At 45.1% G+C, this 24245-nt stretch overlaps 5 protein-coding genes across 5 annotated transcripts; 3 read left to right on the top strand and 2 right to left on the bottom strand.

Annotated features, from left to right (window-relative positions):
• Nucleotides 1-368: 368 nt before the first annotated feature.
• JR316_0006727 (uncharacterized protein) lies at nucleotides 369-4211 on the top strand (the record flags this gene model as incomplete). Its single annotated transcript, XM_047892473.1, is given in 2 exon segments — nucleotides 369-1583; nucleotides 1602-4211. The coding sequence occupies 2 exon segments, from the start codon at nucleotides 369-371 to the stop codon at nucleotides 4209-4211; spliced, it is 3825 nt and encodes a 1274-aa protein (XP_047747755.1).
• Nucleotides 4212-12114: 7903 nt separating this feature from the next.
• Nucleotides 12115-13297, top strand: JR316_0006726 (uncharacterized protein; the record flags this gene model as incomplete). Its single annotated transcript, XM_047892472.1, has 2 exons — nucleotides 12115-12659; nucleotides 13267-13297. The coding sequence occupies 2 exons, from the start codon at nucleotides 12115-12117 to the stop codon at nucleotides 13295-13297; spliced, it is 576 nt and encodes a 191-aa protein (XP_047747754.1).
• A 37-nt stretch (nucleotides 13298-13334) lies between these two features.
• JR316_0006725 (uncharacterized protein) lies at nucleotides 13335-14060 on the bottom strand (the record flags this gene model as incomplete). The annotated part of the gene is made up of 3 exons (XM_047892471.1): nucleotides 13335-13367; nucleotides 13487-13634; nucleotides 13693-14060. The coding sequence occupies 3 exons, from the start codon at nucleotides 14058-14060 to the stop codon at nucleotides 13335-13337; spliced, it is 549 nt and encodes a 182-aa protein (XP_047747753.1).
• A 53-nt stretch (nucleotides 14061-14113) lies between these two features.
• Nucleotides 14114-18312, top strand: JR316_0006724 (uncharacterized protein; the record flags this gene model as incomplete). The annotated part of the gene is made up of 16 exons (XM_047892470.1): nucleotides 14114-14276; nucleotides 14956-15037; nucleotides 15101-15157; nucleotides 15216-15323; nucleotides 15399-15407; nucleotides 15473-15811; nucleotides 15862-15885; nucleotides 15939-16025; nucleotides 16096-16146; nucleotides 16203-16427; nucleotides 17018-17125; nucleotides 17185-17277; nucleotides 17329-17427; nucleotides 17485-17840; nucleotides 17894-18022; nucleotides 18077-18312. 16 exons carry the CDS (start codon nucleotides 14114-14116, stop codon nucleotides 18310-18312), a joined length of 2166 nt encoding a protein of 721 aa, XP_047747752.1.
• A 2657-nt stretch (nucleotides 18313-20969) lies between these two features.
• On the bottom strand, nucleotides 20970-24022 carry JR316_0006723 (uncharacterized protein; the record flags this gene model as incomplete). Its single annotated transcript, XM_047892469.1, has 2 exons — nucleotides 20970-23728; nucleotides 23806-24022. The coding sequence occupies 2 exons, from the start codon at nucleotides 24020-24022 to the stop codon at nucleotides 20970-20972; spliced, it is 2976 nt and encodes a 991-aa protein (XP_047747751.1).
• Between the last annotated feature and the right edge of the window lie 223 nt (nucleotides 24023-24245).

Genomic DNA, 24245 nt, shown 5'->3' with positions numbered 1-24245 from the left:
GTCCTCCCTTAAGAAACTTAGGAGAAGGTTTTGTCCTATCCAGTCTGGACCACTCTTTCCCTGGGGTTTGTGTTTGTTGGATTACATATAGTTTATAACCAATCACAAACTTCGATCTTCATCTGGAGCCCACCGCGAGGGAGGGTTAATTAGGATTTTGTATTAGGAACACAGCAATCTACCACTTTATCACTTCCATTCCATCCATTTCGACTCTTTTTCTTTACAGGTTATTTCGCTTCGCTGGTCTATTCTCTAGGCAACTCTAGGCAACTCTAGGCAATAATTCTAGGCAACACTTTCTGACTCTGTAACTGGTTTACGCTATGACTGATTCTGGCAATCCGCTTCCATCCTCTACTCCCACTATGGCTACTACCATCATCCAACGTACTCCTGTCGATATGCCCGTTCCTAAATCTAGTGCTGCTCCAAAATTCACTGGATCTTACGTTGACGTCAAGAACTTCTTGGATCACTGCGACCGCATTTTTGATCAGTACAATGTCACTCTCGACGATGACAAAGTACGATACATGGTTCAATGCTGCAACCAAGAGAGCAGAGAAATCATTGAAGGTTTACCCAGCCACCATGCCAAGCAATGGGAACGACTCAAGACTGATATGCTCAAGATCTTTGACCATGCTAGGACGACGCAGAAGTTCACGTTGAGTACTCTTCGTGCTTACGCTTTCCAACACTCCAATCTCTCTATGCGCTCTCTTGATGACTTCCGCGAGTATCAGAAGCAATACATTCGCATTGCTGGTTGGCTTCTCAACAACAACAAGATATCCAAGACGGAATACAATCAATACTTCTGGCTAGGAATCAATGAATCCCTCCGACCTGCGCTCAAAAGCAAGATCATGGTTTTTAATCCTCATATTGATCTCTCCTCACCTTTTTCCATTGAAGACGTCACCAAGGCAGTTGAAATCATCTTTAAACGAGACCGCTTTGACGTTGGAATCTTTGACAATCCTTCTGCACGCCCCTTCACGTCTCTTATTCCTCCAAAGGATTCGTATCCAGAGCGCTCATCAGTCTTTGACGAGATCAAGAAGTACTTACAGGAGATGTTTCCTAACATTGAGACACGCGATGCCCGTGAACGTCCATACAATCCCCCGGAAGAGACCAAGCGCATCTTTCAGGATCTAGACAAGGAAGAGAAGCAAGCACACAAGGACGACGAAGTGGAGAACTTGATCAAGCAGATGTCAAATCTCACCATCCATGATTCTTCGTACGCCATTTACTATCTTTGTGCCATCAAGTTGGAACCCGCTCTTGCTAACATGCTCATTGCTCCGGCCATTATGAATCCAAGTGCACAGCCAGCTCAGCCAGTCCCAATCGCAAGTCAGACAGCACCTCCAGCACCACGAGCACCACGTCAGTCCGCATCCGAGATCATCTGCTATGGTTGCCATCAACAAGGCCATGGAATCAACAACTGCCCAACGCTCATTGATCTTACAAACCGCAAGCTCATCTCCAGAGACAGTAGCAATCGAGTTGTCTTTCCTGATGGATCCCGCATTATTCGCCAGAATGGAGAGTCAATCGCACAAGCAGTCCTTCGTCAATAACAGCCTCCTCCTCCTCCTCCTCCTCAAGTCGCTACCACAAGCATAGCCGTATCCGAAGCATATTATGGTCAGATGTTCAAGAACTACAGAGCCATGGTTGCAGAAGAAGAAGAGGACGACATTGGAACCTGGGATGGAGAAGACGAGTTTGAGTTTACGCTGGCAGGTCCTGGTAATCGAATCCCAACTGAAAAGCAAACACGTGCTGCACGCAAACAGGTCATGGACGCTGTAGTACCTCCGGAACCCGCGTATCTCAAAGGAAAGCGAGCGGAAATGAGTAAAGCTAAGGATTCTTCTCAGATCCCATCTATTCTTAAACGTCCGGCTAACTCTGGATTGCCGAACAACGTGCCTAGCTCCACTTCCATTCAACCTGTCCCAATCCCGTCAATTAATCAACCTTCTGCCGAAATGAATCCATCAATTCCTGTCAAACAAGCTCAACCCAATGTCCCGATTAGGGCAAATCCAACGGAACATCCCGAGACTGCACAACGACACGAGGTTTTTGATCCGGCCGATGATGATCAAATCATGGAAGATGTCACTCCTAGTCTAGAACGAGGCAAATCAGTTACCAAGCCACGTGCAGCCCCTCAGAAACATGTCTCTGACATATCCCAAACTGTTGACACTATGGCCATTCTCAGACGATGCCTTAATCAACCCGTTAATGCGACGTTCGGCGAGTTACTTGGAGTTTCAAAGGACCTTAGGACCCTTTTTATCAACAGCATCAAAGGCAAGACCCTTACTGTCGACGAATTCAAAGCTTCATTGGCAAACGGCAACTTAAAGCTTTCCGATAAGGAAGTTCTAGACATCATTCGCAGTGCCAAAAAGGACGTACCTGTTCAATACATGCACGAGACCAATTCAGTCGAATCCCTTCGCGCTCACGAGCCCCTTCTTCGAATCACATTAATGTGTAATGGTCACGAACTCAATGCCTTGATTGACAGTGGATCTACGCAGAATATTCTAAGCGAACAGGCTTGGAAGAAGATTGTCAAGTTGCCGATGGACAGCCGGAATACTATTGTTATGGTCGATATTCATGGCGGCAAATCCCACATGCTTGGATTCGTTGGAAATGTTCAACTTGATATTGGTACAGTCAGGACGCGTGCTCATTGCTATGTATCCGACAAAGTCCAGTTTGATATACTCTTAGGACGTCCATGGACCCGTGACAACTATGTGGACATTCTAGAACAACCCGAAGGGACCTTCATTGCCTTCTATGACGTCAAAGATCCTACACGTGAGCAGAAATTCCTTGTGACACCTGATACTCAGCACGACCGGCGTTACTTCACGGATACCATTTACGACAAGACCCCCCACACAATGTTAGCACACAACAACCTCTCCTTAGCTAATCCGGATGCCGAAGAAGGTGAAATTGAAGAAGATCTAGAACCCGGTGAATTATTGGATGACCTTTGCTATCCATCACCTACCCCTTCTATGATCGAGTTATCTATCCTTACTAGGCAACAATCTCTGAATCGGGACGAATCTGCTAACCCAAATGAGGACTTATCCACTTCACAAGATGCACCCTCTTTCTCTGACTCCAACTGCAAACATGACTCGACTCAGGACTCCTCTCACGGTCTCTACGCTTCCGATTATGACTCAATGTATCAAGATGACTCGGGAACTTCTCAATTCAATGCGACAGCCCATTATGGTCATATTTCCACACCACCTTACGATTCCACACATGAGGCCCCACAAATAGAACAGCCACCATCACCATCTGTCAATCCGTCCATCAAATCCCACACTTCAGACAATAACGACCCACATGAAGAAGAACCAGCTGATGATGATCCAGAAATGGAACAATTGAGCTCACCCGAAGTAGAAGCTATTCAATTCTCTTCTGACAATACTCACCTTACGGCTATGGGAATGCTCAACCCCCACTTGCGCTTTGAAGACTGGATTCTATACGACGCCACTTATTCTTCTCCTACTCGTGTTGTTTCTGACCGAACAGGAACGGCCTTTGTCCATTATGTTTATCTGCAGAGAGACAGCCATATAAACTTGACGACGACTCCAACTATTCTACACTTCAGTCGCACTGGTATCTCGTCTCAATCTAACCACTCTGCTTCAGTCAGTGCCTATCCAATGGGCCAACGTCACTCAGCATCCTGGACTCATTTTATTCCCCAATCCATTCGCTCTCAAAACGCTTCTCCTATTCCCCAACCTCATTCCCGAAGTTCTGCTCTTCCAGAGACACCTCTTTCGATTATGATTCACCAAGAAACACGTGTATCATCGACGGTCACCGCAAATGTAGACGAGCATCATCGAGGCCCGAAAGCTTTGGTACATCCTCTGCGAGTAGCCCACGACAGTCCGAAGGAGCCATTAAACGAGGATGAAGAAGAGCTACGAATAGCCCAAAATGGCAAAGAGGTCGACCACAATTCTTCCCTTTTACCTTTTCCCATAACCAGCACAATGCACGAATCACGAGCTTCAAATATGAATGATGGAAACGAATGGTACTATCAGTATGGAGAAGAAAGTCCCTTTGGTATCGACAACACAGAAGAACATCCCTTGGACGCCAACACATTGTACTGACTATCTGGACGGTGCATGGACATCAGCTTGCTTCCTCAACGCCCTCTCTTTGTTCTCCGATCCCCTCAATTTTTCTTTGTCACCTTTGCTGTTGCTGGTGTTTCTTCTTCCTCATTGTTATGCCTTTATCCCACCTCCCATTTTATTTCCACATTTTGCGTTTCTCTTTTCCATTTTACGGACACTTATGTAGATTTTTCATTTGTGCAACGAGTTCTTGAATGCCTCCACTTTTCTTTTATGCGCCTTTTCCTCACATTCACACTCTCAATGGCAACTCCACGCCATACAACCTTTTCCTTTACCTTTTATTTCCATTTTCTTTCCACTTTATCCATTTGTATGTACGTCGACCGAAAAGTCGTTAAACTAACCTTTATTTATTCCTCCCTTTTATTTATTTGTTCCACCCCCGCTTCACCACTTCAGTCCGCAAACAAATCCTCAGGTCACCTATTGCAGAGTTCTTGGAGAAACACACGCAACCTCCCAAAGGAATGCTATACGGAATCTCTATCTCCAATATACACCACCATCACGCCTCCAATACACCTCGAACTCCTACAGAATCGGGAAGGGCTTCATCTTATCCACAAAGAGCGAAAAATCAAGCTTACGGACAAGATAAGAAGGATGACCACTCCATTACCTCTGATGGGTCAAGACCTACAGAAATTTCGGATAGATCAAAGCATTTATGCGAGATCATGGTCACTCAATTCAGATATTACTGCTAAACCCACCGTCAACCAAACTAATTCGGCAAGGTCGTCAAGCTCTCCTACAATTGGTTTTGTATTCACTGCCGCGTCAGGATCAACACTATCAACCTTCCGAGCCTCCATGAATCAATTCATATCACCTATTCTTTCCCCCTCTTCTGCCAATACTGCCTATAAACAAGTTGATCGGAAAGTTAGACCTATAAATCGGGTTACTCCAGAATCGGCCAAAGTTATACAACAAATTCCTGTTGATCCCTTATTATCTCTCCCACCTCTCCCGCTCCATCCCCCTGCCTTTACACCAACAACCAGACTCACTCTTGAACGCATACAATCAATGAACATTAACGCCAACAAATTCCTATGGCCGGAAGAAGAAAAGCTTTTCCTTCATATTCTTAAACTCAATGAACACTCACTCGCTTTTCATCAGTCCGAACGTGGAACATTTTCTGAAGAATACTTCTCTCCATACATCTTTCCTGTTGAGGATCACGAGCCCTGGGTAGTCCGAAATATTCCTATTCCACCCGGCATCAAGGATCAAGTTATCAGTCTCTTACGTGAAAAGATAGACGCTGGAGTATACGAACCAAGCCAAGCTCCGTATCGCTCTCCAATTTTCTGGGTCAAGAAGAAGACATCTGGTGCTATCCGTCTAGTTCATGATCTGCAGATTCTTAACTCTATTTCCTATCGCGATGCAGGAGTTCCTCCAGTTCTTGACGACTTTGTGGTTCCCTTTGCTGGTCATTCTATTTACACGGTCTTTGACTTATATTGGGGATATGACGCACGCAAAATCCATCCTATAAGCCGAGATCTTACCACATTCCAGTCGCCTATTGGACCTCTTCGACTTACTTCAATGCCTATGGGATATACGAATGCAGTAGCGGAATTTCAAGCCTGTACCACCTTTATCCTTTGTGACGAGATCCCTCACGTAGCCAATGTCTTTATCGACGATGTTCCTATCAAAGGCCCTCCAACACAGTACTTAGACGAGGACGGCAATCCAGAAACACTTCCAGAAAATCCAGGAATACAACGATTTGTCTGGGAACACGCTCAAGATGTTCATCGAGTTATGCACCGCATGGGATGTGCTGGTGCTACATTTTCTGGACCAAAGACTCAGCTCGCTCAGCCTGAAGTTCTTATCCTTGGACAGTTATGCACTCCGGATGGACGACTACCCGATCAGAGCAAGGTACAAAAAGTCACTGATTGGCCACGACCAAAGTCTGTGCACGACATCCGATCCTTTCTAGGTCTATGCGGAACAATGCGTGTTTGGATCAGAAATTACTCAGCCCTTGTCCGACCACTCACAGAACTCTATCGTAAGGACAAACCCTTTGTCTGGACCCAACAACGAGAAGACTCTTTCCAAACTCTCAAAGAAATCATTTCCAATCCTCCTGTTCTCACTTCTATTGACTATTCATCCGATCGCCCAGTTATTCTTGCCGTGGACACTTCTCACATTGCTATTGGTATCATTCTCTATCAACTTGACAAAGGAGGCATCCGACGACCTGTCCGCTATGGTTCTATCTCACTTAATCCACGAGAAGCACGATACAGTCAGCCCAAGCTTGAGTTATATGGTCTTTTCCGTGCTCTTCGAGAATTCCGCCTCTATCTTATTGGAGTCAAGAACCTCTACGTTGAAGTCGACGCCAAGTATATCAAAGGCATGCTCAATCAGCCTGACTTGCAGCCTAGTGCTAGTATGAATCGATGGATACAAGGCATTCTTCTCTTTGACTTCAAGCTCATCCATGTAAAGGCCGGTAATCATCGTGGACCTGATGGACTTTCAAGGCAACAACCAACTTCTGAAGAGTTAGAAGAACCTCAAGAAGACGATGACTGGCTCGACAATATTGCTCTTCTTAATACGGTCAAATTTTTCCCTACTTTTCTTTTTACTCCCTCTTCTATGCCATTGTATGACTCTATCTCGCTTCCTTCTTTTATTGCTTCTTCTTCTTCTCAAGAACGGACACTTCGACAAATTCTTCAATTTCTTACAGACCAAACTATACCCCCTTTTCCCAATTTGCAGTCCCGACGACGATTCCTTGCTCGCGCTACTCAGTACTATCTCAAAGATGATCAACTCTATCGACGACGACAAGGAAGACCTCCACTCTTGGTTATTCTAGATCCAGACAAGCGACGTCTCATTCTTACTCAAGCTCATGAAGAACTCGGACATCGAGGAGTATATGGTGTGTTTGGAGTTATTCGCATTCGGTTTTTCTGGCCATTTCTTTTTCAGGATATCAAGCATCATCTCGCTACTTGCCATGAATGTCAGATCAGATCCACCAAGAAAAGCGAAGTTCCTATCACTATCACAGCTCCCCCAACTATCTTCACTATCATCAATGTCGACGTCATGTACATGCCCAAATCTGGACGCTTCCGATACGTAGTCCTAGCCCGAGACGACTTATCATGTGCACCTGAAGGACGTGCCCTCAAGTCTTTACGTTCCGAAGAGCTGGCTACTTTCTTTTGGGAAGAAGTCATATGCCGATATGGTGCTATTGCTATTGTACGCACGGACAATGGAGTAGAAGTCTCTGGCGCTTTCAGTCTTTTGATGGAAAAGTACGGCATTCCTCAAGTTCGCATTTCTCCTTACAACTCTAAAGCCAATGGATCTATTGAACGTGGTCACATTGACTTCCGTGAATCCATTCTCAAAGCTTGCGGTGACCAACCTCTAGACTGGCCACAGTATGTTCATCACACACTCTTCTCTGACAAATGCATCACTCGACGCTCTACTAGACATTCCCCTTTCTACGTCATGCATGGTGTTCATCCTGTTCTTCCATTTGATCTCCTTGAAGCCACATTTCTAGTTGATGGATTCCGACAAGGAATGAGTTCCAAAGATCTCCTAGCTCTCCGTGTTCGACAACTCATGAAACGAGATGAAGACTTAGCCAACATAGCCGACGTTCTGAAACAATCACGACTTCAATCCAAAGCTACTTTTGAACGACAATTTGCTCGACGTCTTCGACAAGAAAGCTTCAAGTTTGGTGATCTAGTCCTCGTTAGGAACAGTCAAGTTGAGAAGGAGATGAATCGCAAGCACAAGCCACGATATCTTGGACCTTACGAAGTTGTACGACAGACACGAGGAGGATCATATGTGCTTAGAGAACTTAATAGTACGCAACTGGCTCAAGGTGTAGCTGCTTTCCGACTTCTTCGCTATTTTCCATGAGACGGTTCAGTCATTCCTCGACCTCAGCTAGACCGGATGATCAGAGAACTTGGACACGAGAGTGAGGAAGATGAAGACACATGGAGCGACGATATGGATGATTTCTAATCTATCCCCCCCTTCCTTCCGCAACCGGGGACGGTTGATTTCTCAAGTTTGGGACGGATATCATACCCCAATCCTGATTGGAGATGAGATGTTCATTTTGGATCTACACACGACGCCCTCAACCCAAGCAGTCATTCTTTCCATAAGTCATCCACACATCTTATCTTATCAACACTTGTCACATGGGAGCCACGTTATTCCGGATCATGTCACTTCGTTGGATCATCAAGGCTATGCGACGGATCAGTCAACCATCAAACTGCACAGCTTTCTACACTGCCTTGCACAGCCGGACTGTCAACTTTATTTTTATCAATTCAATAGTCTTACTCAGCGTCAGGCTGCGGATTACTCATTCCAACTTATTTTTGGTTTGTCTTACTCATCCTTTTGTGTTTATTTATATCTTTTCTATTGTCTGTTGCGCTTTTATTGTCTTTGTCTTACCAATCTTCTATGCTTTCTAACTCATCCTTGCTTCTTTTATCTAATCTGTATTACCATTCACCTTCGTCATACACTTCTTTCTTACTCTTCCTATTCATTTCTTGTCTGTTGTCGTGTCGATATTGACATGTCTTATTATTCTTGCTTATTGTTACACTTGCGTAGCCTCATTCTTGACACTTTGTACAGTATATGACTCGGTTTTCAGTAGCTCAGATTGGTATTTCGTTCACGTAGCTTTTAGTATAAAAGCTGTAGTAGAATTACATGAAATGACAGGAAAGTTACACCCAGTCCCCACTTTCTTCAAAGCAAGTCAATTTTCATCCAAGTCAAGTCAATTTCAAGTCAATCCACATCGATTCATTTCAATTCCAAGCTCAAGTTCAAGCCAAGTCCAAACCCAAGTCCAATTCAGTCATCAGTTCCACCCTCCGTCGAGACCAAGTTTACTTCCATTCATCCAAAGTCATCTCGCTTTCCATTAAGAGAGGATTTCATCCGAGACCAGTCATCCTCCTCATCCAACGCCTCTTTTTCTCAGCATTGAATATCCAACTTCTATTCAGACCTCCAGTACTTCCCTACTTCCTCTCCTCCATTCAATCCGTCACCGCTCCTACTCCTTCTACACCTTCCAACCATCGCCGTTAGGAGTGAATTCAAGACATTCTTTCCCTCCGTCAACTCATCTGGAGCGATTTTATTCGAGACAGACTTAGTCTTTCATCCTCGATTCAGTGAATACTCCTGCGACGTATAGCTTCATTCCAAGCTTCAGAAAGATTGTCAATTTAAAGACACTTTCACCATTCTCCAAGATTCAGCCCGTTAACGACATTCCAACCCCTAGTCATCTTCTCATCTCCCCTCGGAACGTTCCCCACTCACTTCAGACAACCCCTCTAAGATTCACATTTATTGATTTCTCATACGCATTCTACGCATCTTCTTCACGCTTTCCATATACACCCGCCATCCAATTCCACGGTTCCATCCCATTTTCGGAAGGCTTATTTACTATCGTACCCAGACGACCCGGTTATCCTCTTCTTACTATTTCGCTTTCGTTACCCTTCACAATCCACACCATCCTAATCTACTTAAATCCTAGGCAGCGTCCTCCCTTAAGAAACTTAGGAGAAGGTTTTGTCCTATCCAGTCTGGACCACTCTTTCCCTGGGGTTTGTGTTTGTTGGATTACATATAGTTTATAACCAATCACAAACTTCGATCTTCACCGCCAGGGCGGGAAGACGAAGCGTGACGACCCTTTGCAAGGGCAAAAAAGCCGTGAATCATAAGGGAAGACATTGCAGAATGATATTGATATGAGAGCAGTGGTAGGGTAGGCAGTTAATGATGAAAACTGAAGACATAGAAATAAATAGTCGATTAAATAAGACGGAGAGTAATGGAAATGGTTGTAGCACCAAAATGGAGGAATTCGGAGAAAGACCCATTGTGAGACAAACAAATTCATGGCATATTGTTAATATATGATAAGTATAATAGCAATAGGGAAAAGCAGGTCCTAATAGTTAAGGATGTTTTTGGACTTTTTGCTAGTAATGTCAGATGTACAGTATTAGTACAGCACAATTTTATATCAGATATTGAAAGATTCAGCCAGTCAAAACACAAGCACTCATGCTTCAATACTCAAGAGTCAATAAACAGACAGATCTGAGGGAATTAAAAAAGCTGTGTTAATATATTTACCAGTTCCTTCTACATACTATATATACGATGTATGTATGACAAGAAAAATAAATGACTGAGAGAAAACAAAAAAAATGTTTAGCGAGCACAAGCAAAGGCACTTAAAACTTGAAACTTGGCACTGACACGGTATGACAGCCATGGGACACAAAACCAAGCACTGGTCATTGACAGTCAGTCAGTCCCGGCCAGCCATATCAAGAATCAAGAAAGGAGAAAGACAATATATACTCATATAACCTGAACATAGTATAAAACATAGAAAGTGAAACCAATAAAATCTAAAAACGCAGATGCAGCTGAAAGGAAGTAGAAAGTGGAAAGCACAATGTGCATGTGTATTATGAGTCTTTACATAAGTAAAGATGAGTTCTTTTATCCCCACAACCCAGCGAGCAAAAATGTCCTCGCCAATTGTCCCCATCAAAATATTATTGATGCAATCAATATCATTACCGGTATCGGTATTTTCCTTAAGCGGTCACCGGACCTCCTAAGCAACCCCTTTCCAATTCATTCTACGACTTCTTTTTACCATTGGTTACTTTAAAGTTTGTTTTTGATTTGTTTTGATCGCAATGTAAATGTGCGTTTCCATAAAATTAATTACAACAATAGTCCTACTCAATTCACTTTTTTGCGTTGTTGTTTAATTTTTAAAACCATGTAGAACCGTCTAGCCGACGTGCTTATATATTGTACTAATACTTAGAGATGGAACAAATGCACTCTTTGAACTATGGGTCTGAAAGGTTGGAAATAGAACTGTGCAGGCACACACGTTCAATAATTACACGTTCTTGGGTTTTGGGCGTTCTGTACTATTTGAATTTGATTTTCTGATTCATGATCGTTTCTCACGCATACCAATTTGTTCTTCCCCTACGTCGGGTGTCTATCGGCTTACGGTTAATATATTTATTGACGTAATATAAACAATGCACTTTCCTCTGCACTGTTTTACCCATGGCTTCCGCGTTATCCCCCCGTTTCCAACAGTATGTTCACTGTTTTATCTCATTTGGTTATTACTTATTTTTTAGAGTCTTTCCGCCTCCCATGGATGATGTGTACATGGATCAGATGGATCTGAAAACCCTCTACCGTTTCTCTTGGACTTGCAAGAAGCTAAACAACCGCGTTTTGGGCTATATGTGCCGCGCCTTCCGTCCCAAAAATTTATTTGCTCCTATCTTCAAACCCAATGAACATTTGCCGTTTTGTCTTCTCCAGTTCAAGACTGGCCTAGTTATTTCAGATTCCACCGTTTTGCATTTTATCAATCGTGCTAATACATGGATTCCGGGTAACATGGACATGTATGTTGAGCACAGATATGCTCTTCCCATTCTTTCCTGGATGATGTCCATTGGATTTACCATCATGCCGCATCCCAAATATCCGGACAACGCCACGGTGGAACAAATTTTGAAAATGGAAAAAATCGTCCTTCAGGAACATCCTCTTCATCAACATTACAATACCACCGGAGTGGTCGTTAACCTATGGCGCCAAGGTTCTTTTGTCCAACTGATTACGACTTGTCAATTGGTGGTAGAGTGCATTTTGGGGTATTATAGCAGTATGTCCCCAATGTCATGTGTCAAAACAATGTTAACTTCAATTTTGTTCTACTGCAGCCGGCGTCATGAATTTTGTTACCTTTGAGAAGGTGTACAGCTTGTATCCAAATGCTACCTTTGGACATCAAGTCTCTCTGTTGCAACCTCCTGCCGACCTCAAGCGCGCGCAAAAATTTCTTGCAAAATATCATTCCCGTGGCTTGAAATTTGTTCTTTCCATTCTATTGCAAGCTTTGAAAATGGACTGCCATATCCGAAGCAGGATACAGTCTATCAGGGACAACTTAAATGTTGGGTATAGTTCATCTCGTGGTCATGTTCTCGTTGAGCTGCATTACGATCCTTGTCCAGAGTTGTTCTCTCCTGGGATTAGACGGGTTGGCGACAGGCATTGTTGGGTTTATTCTTTGCCTCTTTTACCCAAAGCAAATCAGACTTCCTTTATTGAAGCTAATTCATGGGCATTGTTGCTCGATGAATTCAATTGTTTGCATTTTGGTGTCCGTCGCATCAGCGGTATTGCATTGGATTTTCACTACACAGCGGCGGATGTTTACCAATTACACAAGCGCGTCAAAAAAGCTATCAAATCCTGGGAAAAGGGTATAAGGTGTGTGCTCTTTAGTTTTAGCATTCGTCAATTTAATTCCTGTAATATAGACAAAAAGATGACTGTGTACATGCGACTGTTTTGTATTTGCTATCCAGAAAGGCAGATATTTTTTGGTTGCATTGCCCTTGACCACAGAGCCTCTTGTGGAATGGATATTTGTAATTTCTTCCATCCTTAATCAAATTTTTGTTCGAAATAAACTTGTGTTCTTGTCCTCATTCTTTCCGTCTTAATTTGTAAGTTTGACTTGCGGATGAGCATGGGAGAATCCTGCGTACACTGTACGCAGGATATTCCCACAGTCAACCTCTCCCGATATTTAGCCGAGTGTGGGAATATCCTGTGTACAGTGTACGCAGGATTCTCCCACGGACTTCCTCGCCGATATTCAGCCAAGTGTGGGAATATTCTGCGTACAGTGTACGCAGGATTCTCCCACGGGGTGCCAACTAACACCTTCAGATAATTTCTGTCATGAAAATGACTTGACAAATTATTCCTTGTTATTCACAATGTTCTTGCAAATGGATTGATTGTTCGTTTAGCACATTTATAATATCCTTGTCTTTCTATGTACTATGTATGTATTAATCTTGGGACATAGTATTGCTATTGTGGACTGTGTCCTTGTTTAAGCGCATACATGCCATCCTCTGTTGCGTGTCTTCAATGTCAATCTGACCTTTGTATAGCTGCCTCTTTGTCCTACACAAAACAGCAACCTGTTTTTTTGCTGGAGTATAGCGCGACCACATTCTGAGAATATTAGCTTTCTGTTGGAAGTTATGAATGGCTATGAGACTGTTCAACGTAACATTGCTTACCTCTCTTGCCTCCTGGTCCAAGACAAGTATTCCGCGAAGAGCGACAACGAATTTGTACTTGTTTCCTTGGGCAGGAAATGCAACAAAGGCAACACTGATCTCGACAATGTCTCCAATTCGTATGGAGGCAGGATTATAAGGATAATATCTGTTGCAACATGATGTTAGTTTGGTTGTGATGCATTGTTGGTATTTCCTAAACATACCTGGCTGTTCTGTCAGGAAGTATCTCCCGACAAAGAAACTGTACCTTGTTATCGATTGCGTGGATGAAACCGTCCCCTGCCATGGATGCCAACACGTTATCAGGATCGACCAGGGGATGAAAACCTATGTTGTCAGATTCATCTTGATATGCGGATACCTTTGTGAAATATTGGCTATGCGCATGGAAAATGTTGAAACCCGTGTCTTTGTGAAGAACTGGGTCATAGCCGCTGACGCTGTCCGCGGGAAAATTGTTTGCAAAACAGAGAAAAACTTCTTCTAGCTTTTCCATTGCCTTATTGAATGCAATGTCTCTAAGTCCCGTGATAGCAATGGCGGTACATAAATATGGTCGTTGCTTGACCATTCTGTTGCGGCTGTAAACAGTGTTAAGTCCTCATTTGTAATTAATTCACCTCAATGGAGTGGACATATGAAGCAGGCTTTGCCATTGGTGGTAGCATCTTGTTGCTAACTATGCCTTGGAGTCTGAATATCACTTCGTCCATTGCACCAATATCCATGTCAAAGTCGGACATCCTCCATGATTTGGGCGTCAAGAATTCGGTGATTTCATACTTCTGTATCTACATGAGTCGTTAGCAAGTTTTTGAAGCTTAGCAATTGAATTCCTTACATCTGCGTCGTATAATTGAACGTGGCTGGGGTTCAATCGTCGTTTGTTCACTATTTCTTCAAGTTTAAGTTCTGAATCTTAATCAGCTTTTGTACGCATGAAGAATGAAAGGAAAACTCACTCGCGGTGTTTATGTCGTAGTTCTTGTCCATTGTTAATGACGTTCCAAGGGTGTCAAAGTACTTCTGTATCGTGCTCAATCAAATTGCACTTGATATATTATAATGTATGCCTGCCCCTCCTGTTCTTGCTGTTCTTCATTTATGCCCCCTGTTCTTATGGATCTTCATTTTTATCTTTTTTGGTATGATCATTCACACCATGGTCTTTGGATATTCTCTTCAAGTGATCACTAAAATTGATTGGTCATTCCTTTGAGAATTCCAAGGTTTCTGCTAGGTCAAATTTCTTCCTACTCTCCTGTTTACTTTGCGTCTGAAAGATTCGATGGCCCTAATCGTTATCTACGTCCAAGCCAATTGATTTGGCATATATTCTCTGTTATCCCTCTTCTTGTCCTTGTCATCCACGCTTCGACTTTCCCTAAGACTTCATCCTTAAATGCCTCCTAAAGCTAAAAAGAACGCTGATACTGCTGCTTTGGCAGTTTGACTTCCGTTCCCAGCTCTTGCTATCCCTCCTGTTAGTGCAGCGCCCCCTGCTCGAAAGGTCGCCAACAAACGAGTTGCTGCGGCGAAGATTGTCAAGTATGTACCTCTGTTATTTTGTTCCCAAATTTAACTTACCTTTATCTTTGTTTTTCTCCTTAGAAAAACTGCTGACATGGACGCCCAGGTTAAGAGAGCTGCCCCAAAAAAAAAAACAACGTACAGTGTTTTTATTCGTCTTGCTATAAGTCTGTTGTTGACCATTGTGTGCTTTTAGTAAACCTACATCCAATGTTGTTGCTCAACAGCCCTCTTCATCCAAAGTCCCTCCTATACAGCCCAAGAAGGCCCATGTGACTGTCAGTGAAACGAATTTTAGGCCTGGGTACGTTTTTTTTGTTTTATAGATTGTTTTGCGCTCTAAACCTATTTTCTTAAATAATATTCGCACTTTTTATAGAAACCCCATGTACGTTTTTCCTTTGGGAAATTACGTTTCGTTTCTAATGAATTTCTATATTAGGCTTTGCCAAGGAGTTTCCGCAGCGGCGTGGTCAACGCGGTCAAAGCTGATAAGGAATATGAAGGGGCGTCTGATGCAGAAGAGGTGGTTACAGACGGTGAGCTGTGTGACAAGAATGATGATGATGATGACCACAACGACAACGACAACGACGAAGATGAAGAGGAGCAAGGCGGTGACTCCGAAGACCTTGAAGACTTTATTGAAGATGATGAAGACGCACTTGAGAACGAAGAATACGAGGAGGAAGACAAAGGCGACGAAGATGTTGAAGATGACTTGAACAATCTTGAAGAGCAAGAAGGTATTCTTACTGACAAAGGAGAGGACATTGAGGAGCCAATTAAAAAGTATGTTATCATCTTCACTGTCTGGTCAATTATTGATTGGACATCATTAGCGTCCCCATACCTCCCATCGACGAGTGAGTCTTTTACTCACTTATTGGTAGTTTTTCTCTCACTGTATTGTTTCTAGTGTCTTTACTTCCGCCCCAACTCTCCAGAAATCTCGCAAGATCAAAAGGCCGAGGGAGTCTACCCCTACACCTGAGTTTCCTACGCAGTATGTTGTTCATCAGTTATACGGATTTTTAAGTCGTACTGATATGGCTGGTTTTTTTTTTTAATCTCAGTGGGTCACAATTGCCAGCGACACCCGCAACTCTGGTTGCAGATAGGTCTCCGTACGTTACAATTAATTTGATTTGAACTTTGGTTTTTGTTGACCCTAGCGGTGCAGTACCAAACATATGCGCACGGAACCTCCGCCTACGCCTTCTTCGACGAAGAGGGCCACCCCCAAGAAGAAAGCCGGCGAAACTCCTGCTACTCCTGCCAGGCAATCAGCCCGCAAGGCCGCTGCAGAAACTCCGTCCTCTAGGATGAATGCTCTTTCTATTGTCGATATTAGAACTCCTTTTTCAATCCCTGAAAGCAAATCTCCTTCAAAAAATACCTGCAAAGTGTTGACACCTTGTTCCAAGATTGCGAAGAAGTCTTAGTGTCAGGGCAACACTATAATTAGTGTGACAAGGCCACCAACAAAGATCAAGCAAAAGAGAGAGAGAGAGAGCAGAGGGAGAGTAAGAGAGCAAAGAGAGAATAAGAAAGTGAGAGAGACTCAATGGTTCTAAGAGATCACACCAATGATAGTGGATATCCTAAAAGATTGAAGCTGAAGCTACAGCTACCTACATGTCCAGTATTTATACTCTACAGCTATTCTAGAATATTCCCTACATTACATCATAAAGGAAGGTTAAAGAATAAAAGTGGCATCATATAGAAAAAGAATGAGTAAGACTAGGAATCATATAGAATTTACTAAAAAGAAGTGGAGTAAGAAGGCTGTGATGAAAGAAATAAACTATCTAATCAGATAATTGATAAGATAATGAAATGATAAGATAATTCTGTGAAGATAAAGAGGGGAAACTGGAGAAACCCTGATACTCAGGCACCCAAGGCGGGAACTGTTTCTGTTGCTACTGACAATGACACTGTTGTGGTGTCCACCCCCGTTACAGCCAGCACTATTGCTCCTGTTGTCACCAGTGCCGCTATTCCGGCTCCCGGTGTTGTGCCACCCGCCCTGGGACCACGTAGCCTCCGAAATCCTGCTCTTTTGGTATACAACTCCGATCTCAATCATGTTCAATCAGCGTACGTGTTCTCATTTATTTTGTGACATGAGCTTATACATACATTTGTATATCATTCAGGGCTTTGCCATTTGCGTGCGAGGTTTTGGTTGGAATTACTAAAGATCCCAAACTCGAAGTGAAAGGATGTTACAAAAACCTTCCACACCTCAGGTAAACCTCAAATTATATGTGACACAGCACACATATTGACAGATAGTGCAGGCAAATAGAGACCTTTAGCAACGTCGACACCACTCAAGTTCATGGGCTGGTGGGCTTCAGTCAATTACAACAGTGGCATGGCGCGAATTTTTTCTCCACGTAAGTCACTTATGTATCATTATTTGCCATCCTTCGTGATATATCTCCCAATGGTAGTTTTCTTGCATCCTTCCTCAACTTTTCCATTGAGGAATGTTTCATCAATCTTGGTCGCGTTAGCCCTTTGCTATTGAAGTCACAGTCCATGTGGGGACAATGTTACGAACTTCGAAACACATCTGAAGAGCCGTTACAGTGCCTAACTCCAATTGTGACAATATCCTTGTTTCTTCATGAAATGAATCCTCGATTGACATGGGGAGGCCATTACGTCCAAGGGGTTCCAATGGCATATTGGTGGGACCGGGCTTTGGCTGTCATCAGGATGGTAACCCATCAACCAAAGTTAGAGGTCCCTTCCTACTACAACGCGATACAATTTACCACCAAGAACAAACCGAACGACAAAAGTGGTAAGTACTATAATTCTATTTGGCTATGTGACATTCCTGACTACCGCACACAGCAGATGAACAAATGAGCTCTACCGCGCAGACACTTCCTAAGTCGCTTTTTACAACCGCACCGGCGGTATCGCTTAAGACGACTCCTCAGCCCAAGAAAAAAGCCACAATGTTGGCTTACGGCAAAAAATGTGAGTCCTCAGTTTATCCCGTTATTTATTGCCAAGTTTAATACGTCGCGGCAGTTCCAATTTATGATTTGCGTACTTTGTTGAAGGATTTTCCTGAGAAGACTTTCACCAAGGAGATGCTGGAAGACAGAGATTTATATCTTCCTTTGTGGAATGAAATACCCTATGGTTCGTTGGTCATTATGTCCCATATGATTCACATCGCACAACCTGCTACCGGTGGAAATCATTTTAAATTGTTCAACTATGCACAGTGGGGATTTTTGCTGTCCAGTCCAACTGTTGACTAGAGAGTGGGTTGCAAATATGTACCTACTCTTCGCTTTTAATTCTACATAAAACAATCAAAGTTTGTTTTACTATCTATGGCATTCAAATTCTGTTATTCTGTGCCGTTTCAAATGGTTTTGAGGTGGTTGGACCATAATGTATTGGTGACGTCAACATAATATAAAATCAAATTGGACACAGGGGTGACGTGCTGCCCCCGTGGGAATATCCTGCGTACAGTGTACGCAGGATATTCCCACGGTCATCCTGTTTATGAACTTGCTTAACTCAGCGTCTATTTGATGCTCATGCTATCCAGCTTTAAGATCTCTATTCATATTCATGCCATACACAAAATAACATTTCCTTAGTTTTGCAGCTGTCATATAAACTCCTTAGTTATGCACCTGTCATATAAACTTGAACAGATACACTTGCCCTAAAGTTGTGTTTTTTTTTTCATCATGATGTTTCATTTCCTTTCTTTCACTTTTCACTTTCTTCGTATCTCTCAAACAATTCAGAATGGACAGCTCCATGTTACAATCAGCTAATGACCATTCCCCCATCGATAATACGACATTTACCAATGTCTCTGCAAAGGATTATATTGAATTTGTGCAATAATCGTTATCAAACGACTCTCCCTATCTCATCGCCTTGCGAGACAATCCGTTACCAACTTGCATGGGTTGTACCAACGTCAGCAAAGAGTGCAAGGGCATGAATCCCATTTGATGCCAAAGATGCATCATCTTCAAATGTGTTTGTGAGAAGAAGAAGTCTTATATCGTATGCTCTTCCATTGCCCATTTTGGAATGACCGAAACTGTCGCCTCCGAAATGTATGCGCTTCATGCGCAATCCATAAAGACGAAACACAATCTGAAACTATCTGGTACAACTGAGGATGCTTCTGGCTCGCGTGCGGCCAAAACCTTCAACAAATGCAAAAAATCAGAGAATACGGACGATATACGTCCGTGACGCCGTCTAAAAGCGATAGGTGAGTTAATAACGGTTGAAAACAGGCCACTACTCACCTTTAACGAATACGCGCGCAAGTGTTTTGCCTGCACAGCGCAAAACACACAAAACACAATGAATAAAATAAAACAGCGGATAAAAATAGATTCGGCACATACCTGCCGTCAATGCCGATCCGTCCGAATTTTTCGTCATTTTTTTGGTTTTTTTTTAGCACGAGGTGGGCCGAATACTGCTGGGAGGTGTTGGAGATGGTGGGGGTTGGGAAGAAAGAGGAAGATGGGCGGGTCTGTTTGACCCCCACCACTTCATGGCAGCCCATCGACTTCTAAGAAGTCGATAGCCGCCATTGCGCCGCGCTTCTTCAGTTACCCAAACGGGCGCGCGGGAATGATTTCGAGATTTGTAATTATATTTATTATTTATATTATATTATATATATATTATATTATTACAAAGCGTGACGCTGAGTCGTAAAGACTCGTCACGCCACGCTCCGCGGTGGCCCACTAAAACAAGTATAAACATTTGAAGTTTTAAACGTTTGTGCATTTGAATGTTTGAACGCTATGCCTAACAACAACATCCTCCCCTTCCCCAGAAACTGGTATCCAAAAAAATGGCAAAACGCATAACGCCGAAACACAAACAACAGAAGGGGAATTGGAAGCGGAAGTAAAAGCGTAGCAAGAAGTGGGGTGTACCACCCACAAGGACAACGACGCCAATACCTCGTATCTGCATTCGCATTCGCATTCGGACCTTCAAAATCCTAAAATCCTAAAATCCTGAAGTCCTAAACTGAAGCCTTGAGAAACACGGAGACGTCGAGTCTTGCGACCGCCGCCGCCACCGCAGCAGCAGCATACATAAATACTTTATATACTATATACCAACCAGCCAACAAAGGTAAAGAAGAAAAAAAAAAAGGGACGTAAAAATGTGTAAAAAGCAGAAAAAAGCACAATGTAAAGGTAAAGGTCAAGGTAAAAGCAACCGAAGGAGCTAGGTTGAGCTTAGTTGAGCTGGAGAAAGGTAGAAGGTAGAAGGTAGTAAGTAGTAGGAAGTAGGAAGTAGGAAAAAAAGGGTAAAACGGGATATCAAGGATAATAAAAAAGCAACGATCATCATCATCCACATAAGACATACGATATCAGATATCAGATATCAGTGTCAGATATCAGATATCAGTGTAAGGGTAAAGCGAAGTGCAGTGCAGCGCAGTGAAGTAAAAAGCAACAACAAAGGCGGTTTATGAAATAAGTGGAATAATCAAGTTGAAAACCGAAGCAGAAGCAGTGAAGAAAAAAGCAATGAAGAAACAAGCAATGTAGCAATCGATCGATCAATCGAATCCATAATCCAATCCAAAACCACAAAAATATAAAAAAGAAAAGAAGCAGACCGAGAGGGGTCGAGGGATCGGCTTTAAGGGATCAGGTTTAAAATTTGAGGGATGGGTCAAGGTTAACATTGACGTTGGGCGCTGAGCAAGGGTCAAGTCGAAGGAGAAGGTCGAGGACGGCGGGTCCAGGTCGCGGGCGAGGGCGAGAGCAAGGACGGGGGCAAGGACGAGGGTGAGGGGGTGAGTACTGAGTGCGAGAGCAAGGACGGGGGGGGGGGGGGGTCAAGGTCATTGTCAAGGTCGCAAGGTCGCAGTTGACATTAAAAATGCGAACACTTCCCACCCCTACCAATTCATCGTATTCTCCCTCAAAATCGGCGCCGAAATCGCACTCGGAACCACATTCCTCCTCTGGCTCATCTGCTGCTGTCCTCCTCCCCCTCCCCCTCCTCCAGCATGCTGGGCACTATACTGATACCCACCCTCCTCCCCCCGCTCACCCTGATACCCCCTCAAACTATCCTCCGCAAAATAAAAGCTGCGTCTCCTCTGCCCACCAATACTATCCTCATCAAACTCCCTAACAACCCCATCCTGCCTCACACCCGGATTTCCGACCATGGGTGGATCGGATAATCGGCGGTGCGCGAGCTGGCGGCGGCGCTTGAGGCTGCGGTACACGAGGAAGACAAGGACAAGGAGCGCGATGGCTCCAAGCGCACTGACAACACCTATAATCGCGTCCTGCCTACTCCGATCACCACCCGCACTAGCCCCCGTACTCCCCACCACACTCCCCGCACCCGCACCCACCCCGGCACCAAGCCCCGCCCCATCCGGACTGCCCACACCCGCATCCGCCGCGACCGACAAAATGCTGAACCCCGAGTTGACGCGCTGGGCGAGCGCACGCGCGACGTTGTCCGCTACACCCGTGTAAAAGGGGGACGTGCGCGCTTTGATTTGCGCTGCGAGGTCGTTGACGTATTGCGTGGGTATGTAGCCTAGCCACATTGTACCGAGTTCTGCGAGGTCTGCGGCGGAGTGGTAGGTTGTTGGGACGTAGACTTGGAGTGCCCACGTTTTGATTTGGTCGCCTGTGAAAGAACGGGGGGTGTCAGTTACACGGGCCATGGACAGCGGGAAAGGGAGGGAGAGGGAGAGGATGGAGGATGAGCGAAAAAAGCGAATAGGAGGAGGAGAGAAAAAACCAAACCACTCACCCGAAACCCCAACAGCCGCATTAATCAACACAGGCACATACGCAAAAATCTGACTACTCGAAATCCGACTATTCACCACAAAGTTCCAATTCAAATCACTATCAAACAATATACTAACAAGCGTGAACCCAGCCAAATCCTCATTGGCCGTGTTCATCGCATCCGCTGGTAAAATCCTCCCCGGCATATCCGTGGGCAGGGGCGCTTGGGCTAGAGTCGTCTGCCCGTTGGGTGCTGTGGTTAAAAGTGGATCGAGGGTGGATGTGACTTGGTCTGGATCCGTAAGCGTTGTGCTTGGTTGGGTCGGTGTAGGCGTCGACGACGCAAGCGCAAGTGACGATTCAGTGAGGACGAACGAGAGCGCAGGGTCAACCGAAATACTCGTTATAATCGTGAACGGCGCGTCCGTCGTACTACTCGCATCGCCCCCATCCGATACACTCGCACTCGCACTGCCACTCGCTGAGAGGTCCCCGCTCTGGCTCGCACTAGCGCTCTGCGAGCCGCTAGGGAAGGAGATGATGATTGATGTTGACGAGAGGGGTACAGAGACCGTCGTGATAGGCGGAGGGGTCGTGCTTGACGGGACTGAACTGTCGCTACCACTCACAGGCGGCGGGAGCGTCGTCGAATCAGGCGGGGGAACCGTCGTCGAATCCGGAGGCACCGTCGTCGAATCCGGAGGCACCGTCGTCGAATCAGGCGGAACACTCGTCACCGACACCGAAACCGGCACCGACACCGAAACAGGCACCGACACCGAAACCGGCACACTCGTAACATCTGTAGACGCCGCAGACGACAGCGGGAAAGAAGAAGAAGCAGAGTCAGGCGGGAGCACAATACTGGATAGAATAGAAATTATAGTTGAAATGGGGTTCACGGGTGTGCTCGTGCTGCTCGCTGGCGCCGGTGTAGAAGAAGGAAAGTCCGGGGTGGACGAAGAAGAAGAAGAGACATCCGGTGTAGAAGAAGAGACATCCGGGGTGGACGAAACATCCGGTGTAGAAGAAGGAACATCCACTGTGGACGAAACAGAAAAAGTAGGAGAAAAAGTGCTCGGGTCCAATACACTCGTAAGCGATACCACACCACTCGCGACGCTCGACAGGATCGACGATACAGGGTCCGGGTCCACGGTCTCCGTAGGGCTAGGAGTCGTAGTCGGGGCAGGAACAGAGCTCAAACTCAAACTCGACAACGAAGGAGAAGGAAAAGAAGAAGAAATCGTAAAAGAAGCAGAGGAGGCGGACAACGAACCTGACACCACACTCGTCACCGGATCCACCACACTCGATAGGACACTCGTCACCGGATCCACCACGCTCGAGAGGACACTCGTAACGGGATTCAATATGCTCGACAGTATATTTCCCGGCGTAGACGTGGACGTGGATGCAGGCGGGGCGGTGAGCGTTGCCGAGTCGCTGGGGGGTGGTGTCGCAGACGATGAGCTATCATCGCTTGAAGCCGATGCAGATGCTGAATCACTAGAGGAAGAGGAGGAGGAGGGAGGGGGCGTGACACTCGTCGGCGCCAACACGCTCGTCACATCCCCCAGGGCACTCGTGAGCCCACCTACCACATTACTCGCCGCACTCCCTAGTCCACCTAGCAGCCCTCCTCCATTCCCACTAGCACTAGCACTAGGCGTACTCGACGCGGCGGGTGGGGGTGTGGCGGAGGACGCGTCCGCAGCAGCGGACGACGACGCTTGAGATCCGTTGCCAACGTTCGAGTTGTTGTCGGAAGCGGAAGGGGCGGGTGCAGAGTTTGATGGGGTCGCACTCTGGGCGGCGCCGGAAGCGGAGGCATTAGCCGACGACTGGTTGCCGTCGCCGTCGCCGTTGTCACCGCCGTCGTTGCCAGAATCAGGAGGGCCTACACAACACACATCAGCCTACGCCCAACGATAACGAAGGAGCAGTGAAGTGATGCAAAGGAGGGCGGACACGCACCGATGATACCCGGGATATTCAAGCCTGCAATGTCAACAGGCAAAAGCGGTCCTGCTCTCTCCACCAATTCCCCCTCCACCTCCAACTCCCTCCCTTCCAAAGACAAACTCCTCCTCGCATGCGAATTCACACTGGACGAGTGTGCCGCGTGTACATGGACGCGGATGGACGCGACGAGCAGCAGCGCCGAGAGCAGCGCGTTGAACGAAAGTCGCATTTTGTTGTTTTCTTTTTCTTTTATTTCTTGCTTCAAATTCTACACTTCACTCCCTCCTCGAAATAATCCGAATTGCACGAGTTGTAATGTATGGTACAGCTGTAAAGCCAAGGACGGCAGCAAAAATGCTAGCCTATAGATAAATTCGACTTGTTGAGCCGAAGCTGAGTTGGGTTGAACGAGCGTGTGGGTTGTTGTATCTTGCAGTCGCCTATACAGTATA

This window comes from Psilocybe cubensis, chromosome 6 (genome assembly GCF_017499595.1).
Source record: "Psilocybe cubensis strain MGC-MH-2018 chromosome 6, whole genome shotgun sequence".
NCBI lineage: Eukaryota > Fungi > Basidiomycota > Agaricomycetes > Agaricales > Agrocybaceae > Psilocybe > Psilocybe cubensis.
The sequence above is the reverse complement of the archived record's forward strand: the minus strand, read 5'-3'. Positions and strand labels throughout refer to the sequence as shown.